Source organism: Heterodontus francisci, chromosome 2 (assembly GCF_036365525.1).
Source record: "Heterodontus francisci isolate sHetFra1 chromosome 2, sHetFra1.hap1, whole genome shotgun sequence".
Taxonomy (NCBI): domain Eukaryota; kingdom Metazoa; phylum Chordata; class Chondrichthyes; order Heterodontiformes; family Heterodontidae; genus Heterodontus; species Heterodontus francisci.
The window spans coordinates 54,654,044-54,674,655 of NC_090372.1; the positions used below are offsets into that span (position 1 = coordinate 54,654,044).

General features: G+C 44.4%; 1 protein-coding gene across 1 annotated transcript in view; it reads left to right on the plus strand.

Annotated features, from left to right (window-relative positions):
* myo10 (myosin X) overlaps nucleotides 1–20,612 on the plus strand; it is a 613,607-nt gene that overhangs the window by 588,641 nt on the left and 4,354 nt on the right. The window contains exons 39-40 of the mRNA XM_068058429.1: nucleotides 15,921–16,376; nucleotides 16,755–16,946. Coding sequence (XP_067914530.1) covers nucleotides 15,921–16,376; nucleotides 16,755–16,946 — 648 coding nt within the window. The remainder of the gene's footprint in view (nucleotides 1–15,920; nucleotides 16,377–16,754; nucleotides 16,947–20,612) is intronic.

Here is a 20,612-nt window from a genome sequence, read left to right on the forward strand (position 1 = left end):
CAGCAGAGTCCTTCCCGGAAGAACTTTAGTGAACGAGATCATCACATCATCAGTGGGAATGGTGATTAAAAACCTCTACCTACCCATAGTGCAAATTAAAAAGTGCAAAGAACATCTTAAAACTATGTACAGCGGCTCGAATGTCGTTATTTCAGTCCAGTTTCTAATACATAAATCCACACCATTTTTTATGACAATCGATGGTAGTTTCATGACTGAGACTAGCTTTCAATTCCAGATTTTAAAAAATTAATTAATTGAATTTAAATTCCACCAGCTGTTGTGGTAGGATTTGAACCCAGGGCATTATTTTGAGCCTCTGGATTAATAAGCTAGTGACATTGCCACTGTGCCACCGTCTCTCCTCAAGAGTCCAAATGGCTCTCTCAACCCCTGGCCTAGACCGCCCCCCACCCCCTTACCCTCCCATTTGCCATGCCGACAATCCCCAACTCAGTTCTGGACCCACTTATCTCAGGGTACAAGCAGTAGCCTGGTTTTTCCATGATTCTTTCCAGCTCCATTATGATGTTAGCCCCTTGCCCAATATCTAAGGACCCTCTAACTTCATCGCTCTGAGACATGGTATGTACCCTGTGCCCCATCCTGCCCACACAAAACTTGGCACTCATGAATTTCTGGGTTACTCGGTCAACATTTAGATAGTTGAAGGAAAAGGGATATGGGGACAGGGCATGCATATTAGATTAGGACCAGTGCTTGTGTGGAGGATAAACACCAATATGAACTTGTTTGGCCAAATGACTTGTTTCCAACTTCTAATTCTATATACGTAATGTTTATTCAAAATGTTAGTTTTCTGCACTACAGGATATGTTATATGCACGCTTTGAATCGTGAACATTTTTAACAGGTCCTATTATATATAGCTAACTGATCAGAGGTTCATTTTCATTGAGTTCTGACCTCTTTTTGAAAGAGTGCAGTTGTTTTAGAGATAGCTAGCAAGAGACTTGTACTGGCAGAAATTATTACAATGACATTTAATAAAATTCAAAGAGAAAATTTTCATTGGTTTATGTTGTCTGACTAGTTGCAATCCCAAACAAGGGATGCTTCGCACACCGATTAACTACATGTGCAACTTAATAAAGTGCTTATAGATTCTCACAGTTCTGTACTGTTTACTTTCCCTAAATCATTCAGTGAATTTATTTGTCTCCTGCGACTAGTAAACTTTGGGTGCCATTCTCCATTTTGCCCAGGAGACAAAATAGGTCAAATCAGTAAATCAATGCTGCGAGTTTTTCTTGGTTTGTATTGAATTCAGCGGGATCAGCAGTAGAATTAGAGTGCATAAATAAGATTGTGATATAATTGATATGTGATGATGTAAAAAGTTGGAAATTAAAATTTAAGATTTACTCATTTTTATGAATAAGGAAATTCCACTTAGATTTTTGCAGTTGAATAAAGAACGAACAAAGAACAGTACAGCACAGGAACAGGCCATTCGGCCCTCCAAGCCTGCGCCGATCTTGATGCCTGCCGAAACTAACACCTGCACTTCCGGGGCCCATATCTCTCTATTCTCTTCCTATTCATATATTTGTCAAGATGTCTCTTAAACGTCGCTATCGTATCTGCATCCACCACCTCCCCTGGCAGCAAGTTCCAGGCACTCACCACCCTCTGTGTAAAAAAACTTGCCTTGCACATCCCCTCTAAACTTTGCCCCTCGCACCTGAAACCTATGTCCCCTAGTAACTGACTCTTCCACCCTAGGAAAAAGCTTCTGACTATCCACTCTGTCCATGTCACTCATAACTTTGTAAACCTCTATCATGTCGCCCCTCCACCTCCATCGTTGCAGTGAAAACAACCCGAGTTTTTCCAACCTCTCCTCATAGCTAATGCCCTCCAGACCAGGCAACATCATGGTAAACCTCTTCTGTGCCCTCTCCAAAGCCTCCACGTCCTTCTGGTAGTGTGGAGACCAGAATTGCACGCAGTATTCTAAGTGTGGCCTAACTAAGGTTCTGTACAGCTGCAACATGACTTGCCAATTTTTATACTCTAAGCCCCGACCGATGAAGGCAAGCACGCCGTATGCCTTCTTGACTACCTTATCCACCTGCGTTGCCACCTTCAGTGACCTGTGGACCTGTACGCCCAGATCTCTCTGCCTGTCAATACTCCTAAGGGTTCTGCCATTTACTGTATACCTCCCACCTGCATTAGACCTTCCAAAATGCATTACCTCACATTTGTCCGGATTAAACTCCATCTGCCATTTCTCCGCCCAAGTCTCCAACCAATCTATATCCTGCTGTATCCTCTGACAATCCTCAATCGTGTTTTTGGGATCCTTAAGGGGGAGGGGGAGCAGCCCCAAGTCGTGGTCCACATAGGCACCAACGACATAGGTAGGAAGAGAGATGGGGATTTAAGACAGAAATTCAGGGAGCTAGGGTGGAAGCTTAGAGCGAGAACAGAGTTGTTATCTCTGGGTTGTTGCCCGTGCCACGTGATAGCGAAGCGAGGAATAGGGAGAGAGAGGAGTTGAACATGTGGCTGCAGGGATGGTGCAGGAGGGAGGGTTTTGGTTTCCTGGATAATTGGGGCTCTTTCTGGGGTAGGTGGGACCTCTACAAACAGGATGGTCTTCACCTGAAACAGAGGGGTACCAATATCCTGGGGGGGAGATTTGCTAGTGCTCTTCGGGGGGGTTTAAACTAATTCAGCAGGGGAATGGGAACCTAAAATGTAGTGCCAGTGTACAGGATGTTGTGAGTAGTGAGGTCAGGGATAAGGTTACAAGGACGCAAGTGGGCACTGGCAAGCAAGAACCTGGTTTAAAGTGTGTCTACTTCAACGCCAGGAGCATCCGGAATAAGGTGGGTGAGCTTGCAGCATGGGTTGGTACCTGGGATCTCGATGTAGTGGCCATTTCGGAGACATGGGTAGAGCAGGGGCAGGAATGGATGTTGCGGGTTCCGGGATTTAGATGTTTCAGTAAGAACAGAGAAGATGGTAAAAGAGTGGGGGGTGTGGCATTGTTAATCAAGGAGAGTATTACAGCGACAGAAAGGACGTTTGAGGACTCGTCTACTGAGGTAGTATGGGCCGAGGTTAGAAACAGGAGAGGTGAGGTCACCCTGTTGGGAGTCTTTTATAGACCTCCAAATAGTTCCAGAGATGTAGAGGAAAGGATAGCGAAAATGATTCTCGACAGGGGTGAGAGTAACAGGGTAGTTGTTATGGGGGACTTTAACTTTCCAAATATCGACTGGAAATACTATAGTTCGAGTACTTTAGATGGGTCAGTTTTTGTCCAGTGTGTGCAGGAGGGTTTTCTGACACAGTATGTAGACAGGCCAACCAGGGGCGATGCCACATTGGATTTGGTACTGGGTAATGAACCCGGCCAGGTGTTATATTTAGATGTAGGTGAGCACTTTGGTGATAGTGATCACAATTCGGTTAGGTTTACCTTAGCGATGGGCAGGGACAGGTATATACCGCAGGGCAAAAATTATAGCTGGGGGAAAGGAAATTATGATGCGATTAGGCAAGATTTAGGATGCGTAGGATGGGGAAGGAAACTGCAGGGGATGGGAACAATCGAAATGTGGAGCTTATTCACGCAGCTACTGCGTGTCCTTGATAAGTATGTACCTGTGAGGCAGGGAGGAAGTTGTCGAGCGAGGGAGCCGTGGTTTACTAAAGAAGTTGAAGAGCTTGTCAAGAGGAAGAAGAAGGCGTATGTTAGGATGAGACGTGAAGGCTCAGTTAGGGCGCTTGAGAGTTACAAGCCAGCCAGGAAGGATCTAAAGGGAGAGCTAAGAAGAGCAAGGAGAGGACACGAGAAGTCATTGGCGGAGAGGATCAGGGAAAACCCTAAGGCTTTCTATAGGTCTATCAGGAATAAAAGAATGACTAGAGTTCGATTAAGGCCAATCAAGGATAGTAGTGGGAAGTTGTGTGAGGAATCAGAGGAGATAGGGGAAGTGTTAAATGAATATTTTGCGTCAGTATTTACAGTAGAGAAAGAAAATGTTGTCGAGGAGAATACTGAGATTCAGGCTACTAGGCTAGATGGGATTGAGGTTCGCAAGGAGGAAGTGTTATCAGTTTTGGAAAATGTGAAAATAGATAAGTCCCCTGGGCCAGATGGGATTTATCCTAGGATTCTCTGGGAAGCTAGGGAGGAGATTGCAGAGCCTTTGTCCTTGATCTTTATGTCGTCATTGTCGACAGGAATAGTGCCGGAAGACTGGAGGATAGCAAATGTTGTCCCCTTGTTCAAGAAGGGGAGTAGAGACAGCCCTGGTAATTATAGACCTGTGAGCCTTACTTCGGTTGTGGGTAAAATGTTGGAAAAGGTTATAAGAGACAGGATTTATAATCAGCTTGAAAAGAATAAGTTTAATAGCGATAGTCAGCACGGTTTTGTGACGGGTAGGTCGTGCCTCACAAACTTTATTGAGTTTTTTGAGAAGGTGACCAAACAGGTGGATAAGGGTAAAGCAGTGGATGTGGTGTATATGGATTTCAGTAAGGCGTTTGATAAGGTAGGCTATTGCAGAAAATACGGAAGTATGGGGTTGAAGGTGATTTAGAGCTTTGGATCAGAAATTGGCTAGCTGAAAGAAGACAGAGGGTGGTGGTTGATGGCAAATGTTCATCCTGGAGTTTAGTTACTAGTGGTGAACCGCAAGGATCTGTTTTGGGGCCACTGCTGTTTGTCATTTTTATAAATGACCTGGAAGAGGGTGTAGAAGGGTGGGTTAGTAAATTTGCGGATGACACTAAGGTCGGTGGAGTTGTGGATAGTGCCGAAGGATGTTGTAGGGTACAGAGGGACATAGATAGGCTGCAGAGCTGGGCTGAGAGATGGCAAATGGAGTTTAATGCGGAAAAGTGCGAGGTAATTCACTTTGGAAGGAGTAACAGGAATGCAGAGTACTGGGCTAATGGGAAGATTCTTGGTAGTGTAGATGAACAGAGAGATCTTGGTGTCCAGGTGCATAAATCCCTGTAGGTTGCTCCCCAGGTTAATAGGGCTGTTAAGAAGGCATATGGTGTGTTAGCTTTTATTAGTAGGGGGATCGAGTTTCGGAGCCAAGAGGTCATGCTGCAGCTGTACAAAACTCTGGTGAGACCGCACTTGGAGTATTGCGTGCAGTTCTGGTCACCGCATTATAGGAAGGATGTGGAAGCTATGGAAATGGTGCAGAGGAGATTTACTAGGATGTTGCCTGGTATGGAGGGAAGGTCTTATGAGGAAAGGCTGAGGGACTTGAGGTTGTTTTCGTTGGAGAGAAGGAGGAGGAGAGGTGACTTAATAGAGACATATAAGATAATCAGAGGGTTAGATAGGGTGGATAGTGAGAGTCTTTTTCCTCGGATGGTGATGGCAAACACGAGGGGACATAGCTTTAAGTTGAGGGGTGATAGATATAGGACAGATGTCAGAGGTAGTTTCTTTACTCAGAGAGTAGTAGGGGCGTGGAACGCCCTGCCTGCAACAGTAGTCGACTCGCCAACTTTAAGGGCATTTAAGTGGTCATTGGATAGACATATGGATGAAAATGGAATAGTGTAGGTCAGATGATTTCACAGGTCGGCGCAACATCGAGGGCCGAAGGGCCTGTACTGCGCTGTAATGTTCTAATTCTAATTCATCATTATCCGCAACTCCACCAACCAGTATTATTGGTAATAAAAACTGAAACTGCAGTATTACTGCAAATTTCATATAGCACATTCGAAAAATGAGAAGGTGAGTTGTTCAATATTCCCAGACCTTAGTCAGTGATGCCTTGAGTTAGCCATCAGGTTGTACTTTATAGGGGTCCAGGGATGACCTTCCCTTCATCTTCGTTCCTGCATCTCTTTCTGTTATGAGAAGAAGTGTGGCTCCTCCATTTAGTACTTTTCCAGAGCATCTTTTTCGGCATCTTGAGGTATCAAACCCATGTTTCCCACTACTGTAGTGCAATGTGTCTTTCCCGTAATGCAGCATGTCAATTCAGACTATGCCACTGCAGATGGACAAGTTCCATCCTCATCTGCTATCTACACAATTGGACAATGCACGAGGAGTCACCAGGTAGTAATCAGGAGCAGCAACTCTGGTAGACTTTTTATCCTTCAGTAGGCCCGTAGGAGCTAGGATGGCGGGTGGACTCTCTGAACTAGAGAGCCCTCCAGCACGGAAGGAGCTGCAGCTGGCTGCTGCAGGTAAGGGAGAAAGAGGGCACCTCCATCTTGAGGCACCCTCTCAGAGCTTTTAAAAGATTTGAGGTGAAAAAAATGGCCACAGCTACCAGACCACCAGTGTGGAGAGGAAAGCCCTCCACAGGGCGGCCTGCGCTACAGCTGTGGCCAGGGAGGCGGAGGGGCCTTGGAATCATCCTGGAGTGCTGGCCCCCCCCCAGCCTGCCACTGGGAGACCGCCTCCAGGCAGCTGTCGCACTCCCGATGCCCCAAGCAGTTGTCCTTTAATGGAGTTAATTGTGTTACTACCTCAGTAGAAACTGTTAACTTTTAAACAAGAGATATAAACTCCCCAGATGGATTAAAGAATTACACAACAAGGTTTCATGTTTCAAGACTTTTACGATAACAACTAAACTAAGAGTCAAAATTAACAAAACAGTACTTCGTATGTCGCCAATACATTAAATTACAGAAAAAGGTATTTCCCATTAACTTAATAACACACTTAAAAACTCCACACCACATTTATGCGTTACACAGTGTTCCCATTGAAAAGGTATCCTTGTGAACTCCTCCCAGTTACAATGGGTTGGATTTCCCAGTCCTTCTCAAAATCAATGTCCTCTTCGCTCACTTCTCCCGAGCATATTTGACTGGTCTTCCGTTAATAAGTTCTGGTGATCCCGTTGGTCTTTTCTCCTCCACAAACCTCAAATTTCGAATCGTGTTCAAGTTCTATCAGCTTTTTTCTGTATCAGTAAGCTGAGAGGAGCTGTTTCTCTCTCTCTCTCTCTTTCTCTTAGGCTGCACAGCTCTGCTTGCTGGTCTTCCTTTCTTCCTTTCAGCCTGCCTTCTGACCTTGGAAAGCCTGTTGAATTTATCCAGATCAAAAAGTCAATAGCCTTTTACAATTCTCAGAGACCATAAGTCTAACCATAGCAAAAACACCATTGTTTCCAGGTGTTAATAATTGCAACTCGAATTTGCATTTCAGAATCCCTGGCTCCCTGTTTACAGTCTGAGACTCTGGGAGAACGAAACCCGTTGTCCTTTAGGTGTTCCAATCTTGCACCCTGCTTTCAAAGGGGTCTTTTATTTGGCTTCCTTGTTTCCATGGTAGCCAAGATCCCTGGCTTGTCTCTGAGAATAGTTGTGAATGAGGTCACATGTTTCCTCTGAATCTCCATTTTACACTGCATTAAAGATCACATAACCATAATACAAAGACCAGCATTCAGAACAATAGCTGATTTGGCCCTAAGCTTTCGATTTCCCTCCCGAAACCTCTCTGTGTCTCTGATCCTTTGAGATGCCCCTTTAAAACCTACTTCTTTGACGAAGCTTTTGGTCATCAGTTCTAACATTTCTGTAGCTCGGTGTCAAATTTTTTATTGTAACAATCTTTTTAAGTACCTTGGGACGATTTGCCATATTAGAGGTGCTATATAAATGCAAGTTTTCATTGTTGTCTTTGGGCTGATTTTAGTATCCATATTGTGTTGGAAATCCTGAATTTTACAATTCTCAAAGACCATAAGTCTAACCATAGCAAAAACACCTTTGTTTCCTGGTGTTAACAATTGCAACTCGAATTTGCATTTCAGAATCCCTGGCTCCCTGTTTACAGTCTGAGACTCTGGGAGAACGAAACCCGTTGTCCTTGAGGTGTTACAATCTTGCACAGATGATGAGAACAAAGAGCAAAATATAGCAAATCCTACAAATCTGAAACAAAAACAGAAAATACCAGAAATATTCAGCTGGTCCGGCAGTATTAAACAGTACAAAGAACAAAGAAAATTACAGCACAGGAACAGGCCCTTCGGCCTTCCAAGCCTGCGCCGATCCAGATCCTCTATCTAAACATGTCGCCTATTTTCTAAGGGTCTGTATCTCTTTGCTTCCTGCCCATTCATGTATCTGTCTAGATACATCTTAAAAGACGCTATTGTGCCCGCGTCTACCACCTCCGCTGGCAACGCGTTCCAGGCACCCACCACCCTCTGCGTAAAGCACTTTCCACGCATATCCCCCCTAAACATTTCCCCTCTCACTTTGAACTCGTGACCCCTAGTAATTGAATCCCCCACTCTGGGGAAAAAGCTTCTTGCTATCCACCCTGTCTATACCTCTCATGATTTTGTACACCTCAATCAGGTCCCCCCTCAACCTCCATCTTTCTAATGAAAATAATCCTAATCTACTCAACCTTTCTTCATAGCTAGCGCCCTCCATACCAGGCAACATCCTGGTGAACCTCCTCTGCACCCTCTCCAAAGCATCGACATCCTTTTGGTAATGTGGCGACCAGAACTGCATGCAGTATTCCAAATGTGGCCGAACCAAAGTCTTATACAACTGTAACATGACCTGCCAACCCTTGTACTCAATACCCCGTCCGATGAAGGAAAGCATGCCGTATGCCTTCTTGACCACTCTATTGACCTGCGTTGCCACCTTCAGGGGACAATGGACCTGAACACCCAAATCTCTCTGGACATCAATTTTCCCCAGGACTTTTCCATTTACTGTATAGTTCACTCTTGAATTGGATCTTCCAAAATGCATCACCTCGCATTTGCCCTGATTGAACTCCATCTACCATTTCTCTGCCCAACTCTCCAATCTATCTATATTCTGCTGTATTCTCTGACAGTCCACTTCACTATTTGCTACTTCACCAATCTTAGTGTCGTCTGCAAACTTGCTAATCAGACCACCTATATTTTCCTCCAAATCATTTATGTATATCACAAACAACAGTGGTCCCAGCACGGATCCCTGTGGAACACCACTGGTCACACGTCTCCATTTTGAGAAACTCCCTTCCACTGCTACTCTCTGTCTCCTGTTGCCCAACCAGTTCTTTATCCATCTAGTTAGTACACCCTGGACCCCATTCGACTTCACTTTCTCCATCAGCCTACCTTGGGGAACCTTATCAAACGCCTTACTGAAGTCCATGTATATGACATCTACAGCCCTTCCCTCATCAATCAACTTTGTCACTTCCTCAAAGAATTCTATTAAGTTGGTAAGACATGACCTTCCCTGCACAAAACCATGTTGCCTATCACTGATAAGCCCATTTTCTTCCAAATGGGAATAGATCCTATCCCTCAGTATCTTCTCCAGCAGCTTCCCTACCACTGACGTCAGGCTCACCGGTCTATAATTACCTGGATTATCCCTGCTACCCTTCTTAAACAAGGGGACAACATTAGCAATTCTCCAGTCCTCCGGGACCTCACCGGTGTTTAAGGATGCTGCAAAGATATCTGTTAAGGCCCCAGCTATTTCCTCTCTCACTTCCCACAGTAACCTGGGACAGATCCCATCCGGACCTGGGGACTTGTCCACCTTAATGCCTTTTAGAATACCCATCACTTCCTCCCTCCTTATGCCGACTTGACCTAGAGTAATCAAACATCTGTCCCTAACCTCAACATCCGTCATGTCTCTCTCCTCGGTGAATACCGATGCAAAGTACTCGTTTAGAATCTCACCCATTTTCCCTGACTCCACGCATAACTTTCCTCCTTTGTCCTTGAGTGGGCCAATCCTTTCTCTAGTTACCCTCTTGCTCCTTATATATGAATAAAAGGCTTTGGGATTTTCCTTAACCCTGTTTGCTAAAGATATTTCATGACCCCTTTTAGCCCTCTTAATTCCTCGTTTCAGATTGATCCTACATTCCCGATATTCTTTCAAAGCTTCGTCTTTCTTCAGCCTTCTAGACCTTATGTATGCTTCCTTTTTCCTCTTTGCTAGTCTCACAATAAACTTGGTATTTACAGCACAGAATCCAGCCATTCAGTCCCACAGGTGCATGTCAGTGTTTATGCTCCACATGAGCCTACTCTCACCTTTCTTAAGTAACTTTATCAGCATACCACCCTTCTCCTCCCCTCTCTCTCATGTGTTTACCCAGCTTCCCCTTAAATGCATCTAGGCTATTCACCTCAAGTATTCCTTGAGTTAGCACATTTTATATTCTAACCGCTCTCTCGGGAAAGAAGATTCTCCTGAATTTCCTATTGCATTTGTTAGTAACTGTCTTGTTTTATGGCTCCTCATTCTGGTGTTCCCTGCAAATGGAAACATCATCTTTACATCTACTCCATCAAACCCTTTCATATTCTTAAATCTAAACAGCCATTTCAACCTTTCCTGATCGGAATAACCTCTCAGATCTGGTATTATCCTAATAAATCCTTTTTGCACCTTCTCCACCTTATTCCTTTCTCTAATATAGAGACCAGACCTGTTCCAAGTTCTCCAAATGTGGTCTAACCAATGTTGTATATAAATTTTACATAACTTCTTTGCTTTTCAATTCTACCGCTCTAGAAATGAACTCCAGTATTTTGTTTGCTTTTTGATGGCTTTACTAACTAACGTCACCACTTTTAGTGATTTGTGTAGCTGTACCCCTATATCCCTTTGCTTCTCTACCCCATTTAGACCCATTATCCAAGAAGTATGTGGCCTCCTAATTCTTATTTTGAAAATGCACCACCTCACATTTAATTATATTGAAATTAATTTTCCAATGACATGTCCATCCTGCAAGTTTATTAATGTCTTCCTGTATTTTGCAACAGTCCTCCACTGCACCAGCTATATCACACAATTTGGTGTCATCTACAAATTTTGAAATTGTGCTTTAGCAACTTAAGAACGTGACTAGTCACAAAACTTTGGTAAATGAATTTCAATATAGGAACAAAAAGACTTGGGGATCTCTTCTTTTTTTTCTTTTTGGGCCTCCTTATCTCGAGAGACAATGGATACGCGCCTGGAGGTGGTCAGTGGTTTGTGAAGCAGCGCCTGGAGTGGCTATAAAGGCCAATTCTGGAGTGACAGGCTCTTCCACAGGTGCTGCAGAGAAATTTGTTTGTTGGGGCTGTTGCACAGTTGGCTCTCCCCTTGCGCCTCTGTCTTTTTTCCTGCCAACTACTAAGTCTCTTCGACTCGCCACAATTTAGCCCTGTCTTTATGGCTGCCCGCCAGCTCTGGCGAATGCTGGCAACTGACTCCCACGACTTGTGATCAATGTCACACGATTTCATGTCGCGTTTGCAGACATCTTTATAACGGAGACATGGACGGCCGGTGGGTCTGATACCAGTGGCGAGCTCGCTGTACAATGTGTCTTTGGGGATCCTGCCATCTTCCATGCGGCTCACATGGCCAAGCCATCTCAAGCGCCGCTGACTCAGTAGTGTGTATAAGCTGGGGATGTTGGCCGCTTCAAGGACTTCTGTGTTGGAGATATAGTCCTGCCACCTGATGCCAAGTATTCTCCGAAGGCAGCGAAGATGGAATGAATTGAGACGTCGCTCTTGGCTGGCATACGTTGTCCAGGCCTCGCTGCCGTAGAGCAAGGTACTGAGGACACAGGCCTGTGGGATCAATGACTTGGGGATCAATGTCTATAGATCATTAAAATATCATGGACAAGGACAAGACAAATCAAAAAGGCTAATGGAATGCTGACCTTTATATCTACAATGTTAGAGTATAGCATAGAAACATAGAAAATAGGAGCAGGGGTAGGCCATTCGGCCTTTCGGGCCTGCTCCGCCATTCTAAAAAGGTCATGGCAGATCATCTAATTCAGTACCCTGTTCTTGCTTTCTCCCCATATCTCTTGATCCCTTTGGCATTAAGAAACATATCTATCTCCTTCTTGAATATATTTAATGACTTGGCCTCCACTGCCTTCTGGGGTAGAGAATTCCACAGGTTCTCCACCCTCTGAGTGAAGAAATTTCTCCTCATCTTGCTTCTAAATGGCAAAACCTGTATCCTGAGACTGTGACCCCTGGTTCTGGACTCCCCAGCCATTGGGAACATACTCCCTACATCTAGCCTATCAAGTCCTGTTAGAATTTCATAGGTTTCTATGAGATCCCCTCTCATTCTTCTAAACTCTAGTGAATACAGGCCTAGTCGACCCAATCTCTCTTCATACGTCAATCCTGCCATCCCAGGAATCAGCCCAGTAAGTCTTCTTTGCACTCCCTCCATTGGAAAGAACATCCTTCCTCAGATAAGGAGACCAAAACTGCACACTATACTCCAGATGTGATCTCACCAAGACCCTGTATAACTGCAGTAAGGGGTTAGAAGTCATACGACAGTTATTCAAAGCACCGGTTAGACCATAACTGGCATACTGTCCTCAGTTCCGGGTCTTGGCAAAACACTTTCTCCTTTCAACTCATACTTACTGAACTCAGAAAATACAATGTTACGCCCACCAATATGCTGGAAAACACTTGCTATTCTATTTCATTTTGTTACTTTAAATGCCAGCATACGCGGACATCCATTGTAACAAGCTCAAAAATGAATATTTAACAAGCTCATGTTACACAATCTAACATGTGTATTTGGGTAAATTATGCTACATGATTCCACTAGGGTTACATGATTCTTTACTGACCTCACGATTCACTATGATAACTCAGGTACATCCTGTTCAGTGATTCCAGCATAACTATAACATAAAATGGTGCACTCAAAACTCTTACACCAATTCTTCCTCTGATCGCTCCATTTCTTACATAATACCAATAAACTACAACACATCAAAACGGAGTCACATCAAACAAACAACATGGAGCTAGGATGATGCATCTCAAACTTTCCTAATGATTCTGTTACCATGGTTATATGGTCCACTTAAGTGCTTTATTACTATAAAAACAGTGACCAGAACATCTTCCCAGACCCTCAGGACATGGAAGAATGACCTTCACACTTTCCTTAAATTCCTCATCCTTGCTTCACAAAGCATCCCTGTTAAGCAAAGCTGAAAGCTGTTTGAACTCATCGGCTGCTGAACCCACATTTACACATGGGAGACGGGACACATGAGCAGACGGGATGGGAAAATATTTAGTTGGGGGAGGGGGAATTACAATGCTATTAGGCAGGAACTGGGGAGCATAAATTGGGAACAGATGTTCTCAGGGAAATGCACGACAGAAATGTGGAGGTTGTTTAGGGAGCACTTGCTGCGGCTGCTGGATAGGTTTGTCCCGATGAGGCAAGGAAGGGATGGTAGGGTGAAGGAACCTTGGATGACAAGAGATGTGGAACAGCTAGTCAAGAGGAAGAAGGAAGCTTACTTAAGGTTGAGGAAGCAAGGATCAGACAGGGCTCTAGAAGGTTACAAGGGAGCCAGGAAGGAACTGAAGAATGGACTTAGGAGAGCTAGAAGGGGACATGAACAAGTCTTGGCGGGTAGGATTAAGGAAAATCCCAAGGCGTTCTACACTTATGTGAGGAACAAGAGGATGGCCAGAGTGAGGGTAGGGCCGATCAGGGATAGTGGAGGGAATTTGTGCCTGGAGTCAGAGGAGGTAGGGGAGGTCCTAAATGAATACTTTGCTTCAGTATTCACTAGTGAGAGGAACCTGGTCGTTTGTGAGGACAGCGTGGAACAGGCTGATATGCTCGAACAGGTTGATGTTAAGAGGGAGGATGTACTGGAAATTCTGAAAGACATGAGGACAGATAAGTCCCCGGGGCCAAACGGGATATACCCAAGGATATTACGGGAAGCGAGGGAAGAGATTGCCGCGCCTTTGGCGATGATCTTTGCGTCCTCACTGTCCACTGGAGTAGTACCAGATGATTGGAGGGTGGCAAATGTTATTCCCTTGTTCAAGAAAGGGAATAGGGATAACCCTGGGAATTATAGACCAGTCAGTCTTACGCCGGTAGTGGGCAAATTATTGGAGTGGATTCTGAGAGACAGGATTTATGATTATTTGGAAAAGCAGAGTTTGATTAGAGACAATCAGCATGGCTTTGTGAGGGGCAGGTCATGCCTCACGAGCCTTATTGAATTCTTTGAAGATGTGACAAAACACATTGATGAAGGAAGAGCAGTGGATGTGGTGTATATGGAGTTTAGCAAGGCATTTGATAAGGTTCCCCATGGTAGGCTCATTCAGAAAGTAAGGAGGCATGGGATACAGGGAAAGTTGGCTGTCTAGATACAGAATTGGCTGGCCCATAGAAGATAGAGGGTGGTAGTAGATGGAAAGTATTCAGCATGGAGCTCGGTGACCAGTGGTGTTCCGCAGGGATCTGTTCTGGGACCTCTGCTCTTTGTGATTTTTATAAATGACTTGGATGAGAAAGTGGAAGGCTGGGTTAGCAAGTTTGCCGATGACATGAAGGTTGCTGGAGTTGTGGATAGTGTGGAAGGCTGTTGTAGGTTGCAACGGGACATTGACAGGATGCAGAGCTGGGCTGAGAAGTGGCAGATGGAGCTCAACCTGGAAAAGTGTGAAGTGATTCATTTTGGAAGGTCGAATTTGAATGCGGAATACAGGCTTAAAACAGGATTCTTGGTAGTGTGGAGGAACAGAGGGATCTTGGGGTCCGTGTCCATAGATCGCTCAAAGTTGCCACCCAAGTTGATAGGGTTGTTAAGAAGGCGTATGGTGTGTTGGCTTTCATTAACAGGGGGATTGAGTTTAAGAGCCGCGAGGTTATGCTGCAGCTCTCTCAGGCCCTGTTTTGACCACACTTGGAATATTGTGTTCAGTTCTGGTCGCCTCATTATAGGAAGGATGTGGAAGCTTTAGAGAGGGTGCAGAGGAGATTTACCAGGATGCTGCCTGGACTGGAGGGCATGTCCTACGAAGAAAGATTGAGGGAGCTAGGGCTTTTCTCATTGGAGCGAAGAAGGATGAGAGGTGACTTGATCGAGGGGTACAAGATGATGAGAGGCATAGATAGAGTGGATAGCCAGAGACTTTTTCCCAGCGTGGAAAGGACTGTCACCAGGGGGCATAATTTTAAGGTGATTGGAGGAAGGTTTCGGGGAGATGTCAGAGGTAGGTTCTTTACACAGAGAGTGGTGGGTGCGTGGAATGCACTGCCAGCGGTGGTAGTAGAAGCAGATACGTTAGGGGCATTTAAGCGACTCTTGGATCAGTACATGGATGATAGTCGAATGAAGGGTAGGTAGTTAGTTTGATCTTAGAGTAGGTTAAAGGTTCGGCACAACATCGTGGGCAGAAGGGCCTGTACTGTGCTGTCCTGTTCTATGTTCGAATGACATATTTTGTACAGTTTGTGATACTGTAATTGATTAATCCTAATAATTGACCAAATCTCGCATCTGATTACTGCTTGATCATCTCAAGATTTATTGTGTGCATGTGTATCACACTGATAGACTCCAACTTGTAAGAGACAGCTTAAGGCACTTACTCCTCTGTCTAATATGGTCCTGTGCAGGATGGAAATTGCAAACAGGAAGTTGTGCCATGCTCTGTGAATAGCCAGTCCTTCTGTCAATCAAATGTAAAAATTCTGGTGCTTTAAACAAACATTCTGCTTTTTAGATTGAACAACAATGATAAGTTCTCTCAGATTCCCCCAAAAATTCCCTCAACAGTGTCATCACAGTTTTCCACTTCCTCGGCATTGTTAAACAGGTAAGTCCTCACTTCTTTCAGAGTGTGGTTTTCATTTTTAAATTTGTATTCTCCTTAGCTGGAAGTGAAACCACACTAAACATGACATTTTCCACGTCAAACCCCAAACTGTCCATGAGCAATGCCAAAGGAGGTGATGGAATGTTGAATCATTCCTTCAAAATGAGCAGGAACAGAAATCTGAGAAAAGAATGTATTAATTACCAACTAATAGGCATTACAGAATGTTTTTGATTTTAATTTTCTTTTGTTTATTTTGATTGTTAGGCTCACGAGGCTGTCATTCACGGTCACTATCCTGCCCCTGAAGACACTCTTCAGTATTTTGCTGCCTTGCGACTTCAGTTCCTGCAGGGAGATTACAACTCACATGTTACCACACCAGAAATGGAAGAGGTATTTCCAACAGAGAGATTAAAGGCACGAATCATGCAATCAACCAAGATCTTTGCTCCTTCTGGTGACAGGAATGACAAAAAACGATCCAGCTTCTTGGAAGGAACATTGAGACGGAGCTTCCGGGGTGGCTCTGTCAGTCGGATGAAATCTGAGGATGAGCAGATGATCGACATGTGGGTTAAGGAGGAGATTTCATCAGTTAAAACCAATATTATTGATAAGTGGAAAAGGATGCAAGGAATGACCCAAGAACAGGCCATGGTAAAGTACATGGCTCTGATCAAAGAATGGCCTGGATATGGCTCAACTCTGTTTGATGTGGAGGTGAGTACAAACAATTGACAGCTCATTTATTAAGATGAAGCATACATATACATAATGAATTACAGATAAAGGTTGTTTTAGATGAAGCACAGTAAACAAATGCAAGACAAGATTTCTGAAAATGGAGTTCTTCGAGCAAGCTAATTTATCTCCGCACACTTAAATTAATGTGGTTTGCTGCGAATAATAGATATTGGCCACACATTCTCTGGACCCAATGCATTCAGCATGTAACTCTGGCATTGGCGAATTAACTGTGCTTCAAATACTCAGATATTTTTGTACCTTTTTTACACTTCTGTTAGCTAACTTAAAAGGACCCTTTCCTGGAATTTGAGAGAGAACTAATGGATTTATGCATATAATCTTTTTTTGCAGTGCAGAGAAGGTGGTTTCCCACAAGAACTCTGGCTGGGAGTCTGTGCTGAATCTGTCTCTGTGTACAAGCGCAGAGAGGCCCGACCACTGGAGATATTCCCATATGAAAGCATCCGGTCATTTGGAGCTCCTCAGTCAACCATGTATAAAATTGTGGTGGATGAGAGGGAGTTGCTATTTGACACTGCAGAGGTAAGCAGCTCCTGGAATGTTAATGAACCAAATTGGCTGTTGTTGTATTTGCAGATATTGTTTAAGGACATTTTTTTAAAATTTATTTTATTTAGAGATACAGCACTGAAACAGGCCCTTCGACCCACCGAGTCTGTGCTGACCATCAACCACCCAATTAACTCAGTTTTTACACAGCAAAATTGGCTGGCCCATAGATGGAAAGTATTCAGCATGGAGCTCGGTGACCAGTGGTGTTCCACAAGGATCTGTTCTGGGACCTCTGCTCTTTGTGATTTTTATATTGGATGCAGAAGTGGAAGGCTGGGTTAGCAAGTTTGCCGATGACACAAAGGTTGCTGGAGTTGTGGATAGTGTGGAAGGCTGTTGTAGGTTGCAACGGGACATTGACTGGATGCAGAGCTGGGCTGAGAAGTGGCAGATGGAGTTCAACCTGGAAAAGTGTGAAGTGATTCATTTTGGAAGGTCGAATTTGAATGCGGGATACAGGCTTAAAGACAGGATTCTTGGTAGTGTGGAGGAACAGAGGGATCTTGGGGTCCGTGTCCATAGATCGCTCAAAGTTGCCACCCAAGTTGATAGGGTTGTTAAGAAGGCGTATGATGTGTTGGCTTTCATTAACAGGGGGATTGAGTTTAAGAGCCGCGAGGTTATGCTGCAGCTCTATAAGGCCCTGGTTCGACCACACTTGGAATATTGTGTTCAGTTCTGGTCGCCTCATTATAGGAAGGATGTGGAAGCTTTAGAGAGGGTGCAGAGAAGATTTACCAGGATGCTGCCTGGACTGGAGGGCATGTCTTACGAAGAAAGATTGAGGGAGCTAGGGCTTTTCTCATTGGAGAGAAGAAGGATGAGAGGTGACTTGATCGAGGGGTACAAGATGATGAGAGGCATAGATAGAGTGGATAGCCAGAGACTTTTTCCCAGGGTGGAAAGGGCTATTACCAGGGGGCATAATTTTAAGGTGATTGGAGGAAGGTTTCGGGGAGATGTCAGAGGTAGGTTCTTTACACAGACAGTGGTGGGTGCGTGGAATGCACTGCCAGCGGTGGTAGTAGAAGCAGATACATTAGGGGCATTTAAGCGACTCTTGGATAGGTACATGGATGATAGTAGAATGAAGGGTATGTAGGTAGTTTGATCCTAGAGTAGGTTAAAGGTTCGGCACAACATCGTGGGCCGAAGGGCCTGTACTGTGCTGTACTGTTCTATGACAGAAATGAACATAGAACATAGAACATTACAGTGCAGTACAGGCCCTTCAGCCCTCGATGTTGCGCCGACCTGTGAAACCATCTGACCTACACTATTTCATTTTCATCCATATGTCTATCCAATGACCACTTAAATGCCCTTAAAGTTGGCGAGTCTACTACTGTTGCAGGCAGGGCGTTCCACGCCCCTACTACTCTCTGTGTAAAGAAACTACCTCTGACATCTGTCCTATATCTATCACCCCTCAACTTAAAGCTATGTCCGCTCGTGTTTGCCATCACCATCCGAGGAAAAAGGCTCTCACTATCCACCCTGTCCAACCCTCTGATTATCTTATATGTCTCTATTCAGTCACCTCTTCTCCTCCTTCTCTCTAACAAAAACAACCTCAAGTCCCTCAGCCTTTCCTCGTAAGACCTTTCCTCCATACCAGGCAACATCCTCGTAAATCTCCTCTGCACCTTTTCCAAAGCTTCCACATCCTTCCTATAATGCGGTGACCAGAACTGCACGCAATACTCCAGGTGCAGCCGCACCAGAGTTCTGTACAGCTGCAGCATGACCTCGTGGCTCCTAAACTCGATTCCCCTACTAATAAAAGCTAACACGCCTTCTTAACAGCTCTATTACCTGGGTGGCAACTTTCAGGGATTTATGTACCTGGACACCAAGATCTCTCTGCTCATCTACACTACCAAGAATCTTCCCATTAGCCCAGTATTCTGCAATCCTGTTACTCCTTCCGAAGTGAATCACCTCACACTTTTCCGCATTAAACTCCATTTGCCATCTCTCAGCCCAGCTCTGCAGCCTATCTATGTCCCTCTGTAACCTACAACATCCTTCGGCACTATCCACAACTCCACCGACCTTCGTGTCATCCGCAAATTTACTAACCCACCCTTCTACACCCTCATCCAGGTCATTTATAAAAATGACAAACAGCAGTAGCCCCAGAACAGATCCTTGAAGTAAATGAATACATGTTCAAGGCATTTTTCAGCGTCTTTCTGAATTGGGCGCAAGCAAATTCGTAGCATGAGTGGTTCTTGTTGTCTCAATCTGCACTCCTTTGTGGCAAAAAAAATTTCAAACATAGAAAGCTAATGTTCCATAAGCTGCTAGCACAAGAGCAATCTAGAGATATAGGGAACAAGAAAGAGGTGACTATACTGGAGCTGGATGCACCACAAATTCACCCTCACGTTCTTCTTGCCATTTTATGAGTTATGGAGTTTGTTGAATTCCATCAGACCTTAGGCCTATAATCATTATTTTGTTTTTGGATTAGTAAATATGAGAGTTTTCTCTTCTATCTTTAAAAGCTCAACAGGCACATTGCTCATTAGTACAAAACAATAGACAGGTTATTATGTTAACTTAAGTAAGATAGTTGATTAAAAATAGGGAATGCTGGAATATTCAGCAGGTCAGGCAGCATCTGTGGAGCGAGCAACAGAGTTAACGTTTCAGGTTGATTGACCTTTCATCAGAAGAAAGATAGGTGCTTTTTATACTTGGTGTTTTTGTAGTTCAGGTCATGGGAAAGTGATGTTCAGGTTTACATGGCTGAAACCACCATCTTGGCTCCAGATAACTAGGCCCAGGTGGAGACACTGAGTAGTTGCACCACTCGGATTTCCAGTCGCAGCTGACATTTTGATCTCAGCCATGGCAGTGACACACGTGCAATGATTGATTCTAGCATTCCTGGGTTCCCATTCCTGATAACTGGAAGTATGTGTCTGAAAAGGGGAAAAGCTAATGAACAAGTAAAATATCCTGGAGATTTAGATTTAAAATCAATTTTTAAAATATATATTCGAAGGTCACAACTTTGATTGCCATAGCTGTGGATCTCAGCCATGACTGCAGTTGTTGCACAACATTTGGTCTCATTTGGCCTTGCCATCAAAGCATTAGGGCGGCGCAGTGGTTAGCACTGCAGCCTCACAGCTCCAGGGACCCGGGTTCGATTCCGGGTACTGCCTGTGTGGAGTTTGCAAGTTCTCCCTGTGTCTGCGTGGGTTTTCTCCGGGTGCTCCGGTTTCCTCCCACAAGCCAAAAGACTTGCAGGTTGATAGGTAAATTGGCCATTATAAATTGTCACTAGTATAGGTAGGTGGTAGGGAAATATAGGGACAGGTGGGGATGTTTGGTAGGAATATGGGATTAGTGTAGGATTAATATAAATGGGTGGTTGATGTTCGGCACAGACTCGGTGGGCCGAAGGGCCTGTTTCAGTGCTGTATCTCTAATCATAATCATTTCATGTTGTTCTGAGAGCAGTCCTATTATTGTTGGAGGTCAGCACTGTCCAGATCCCGAGCATGAATGGGATCAGAAGTGTCGTCTGCTGGAGGACCTGGAGCTCTGGGCTTTGGAGCTTGAGCAACAAACAGCTGACATCATTGCAGTCCATCGGTGAGGATGTGTGTTTTGTGGAGACTA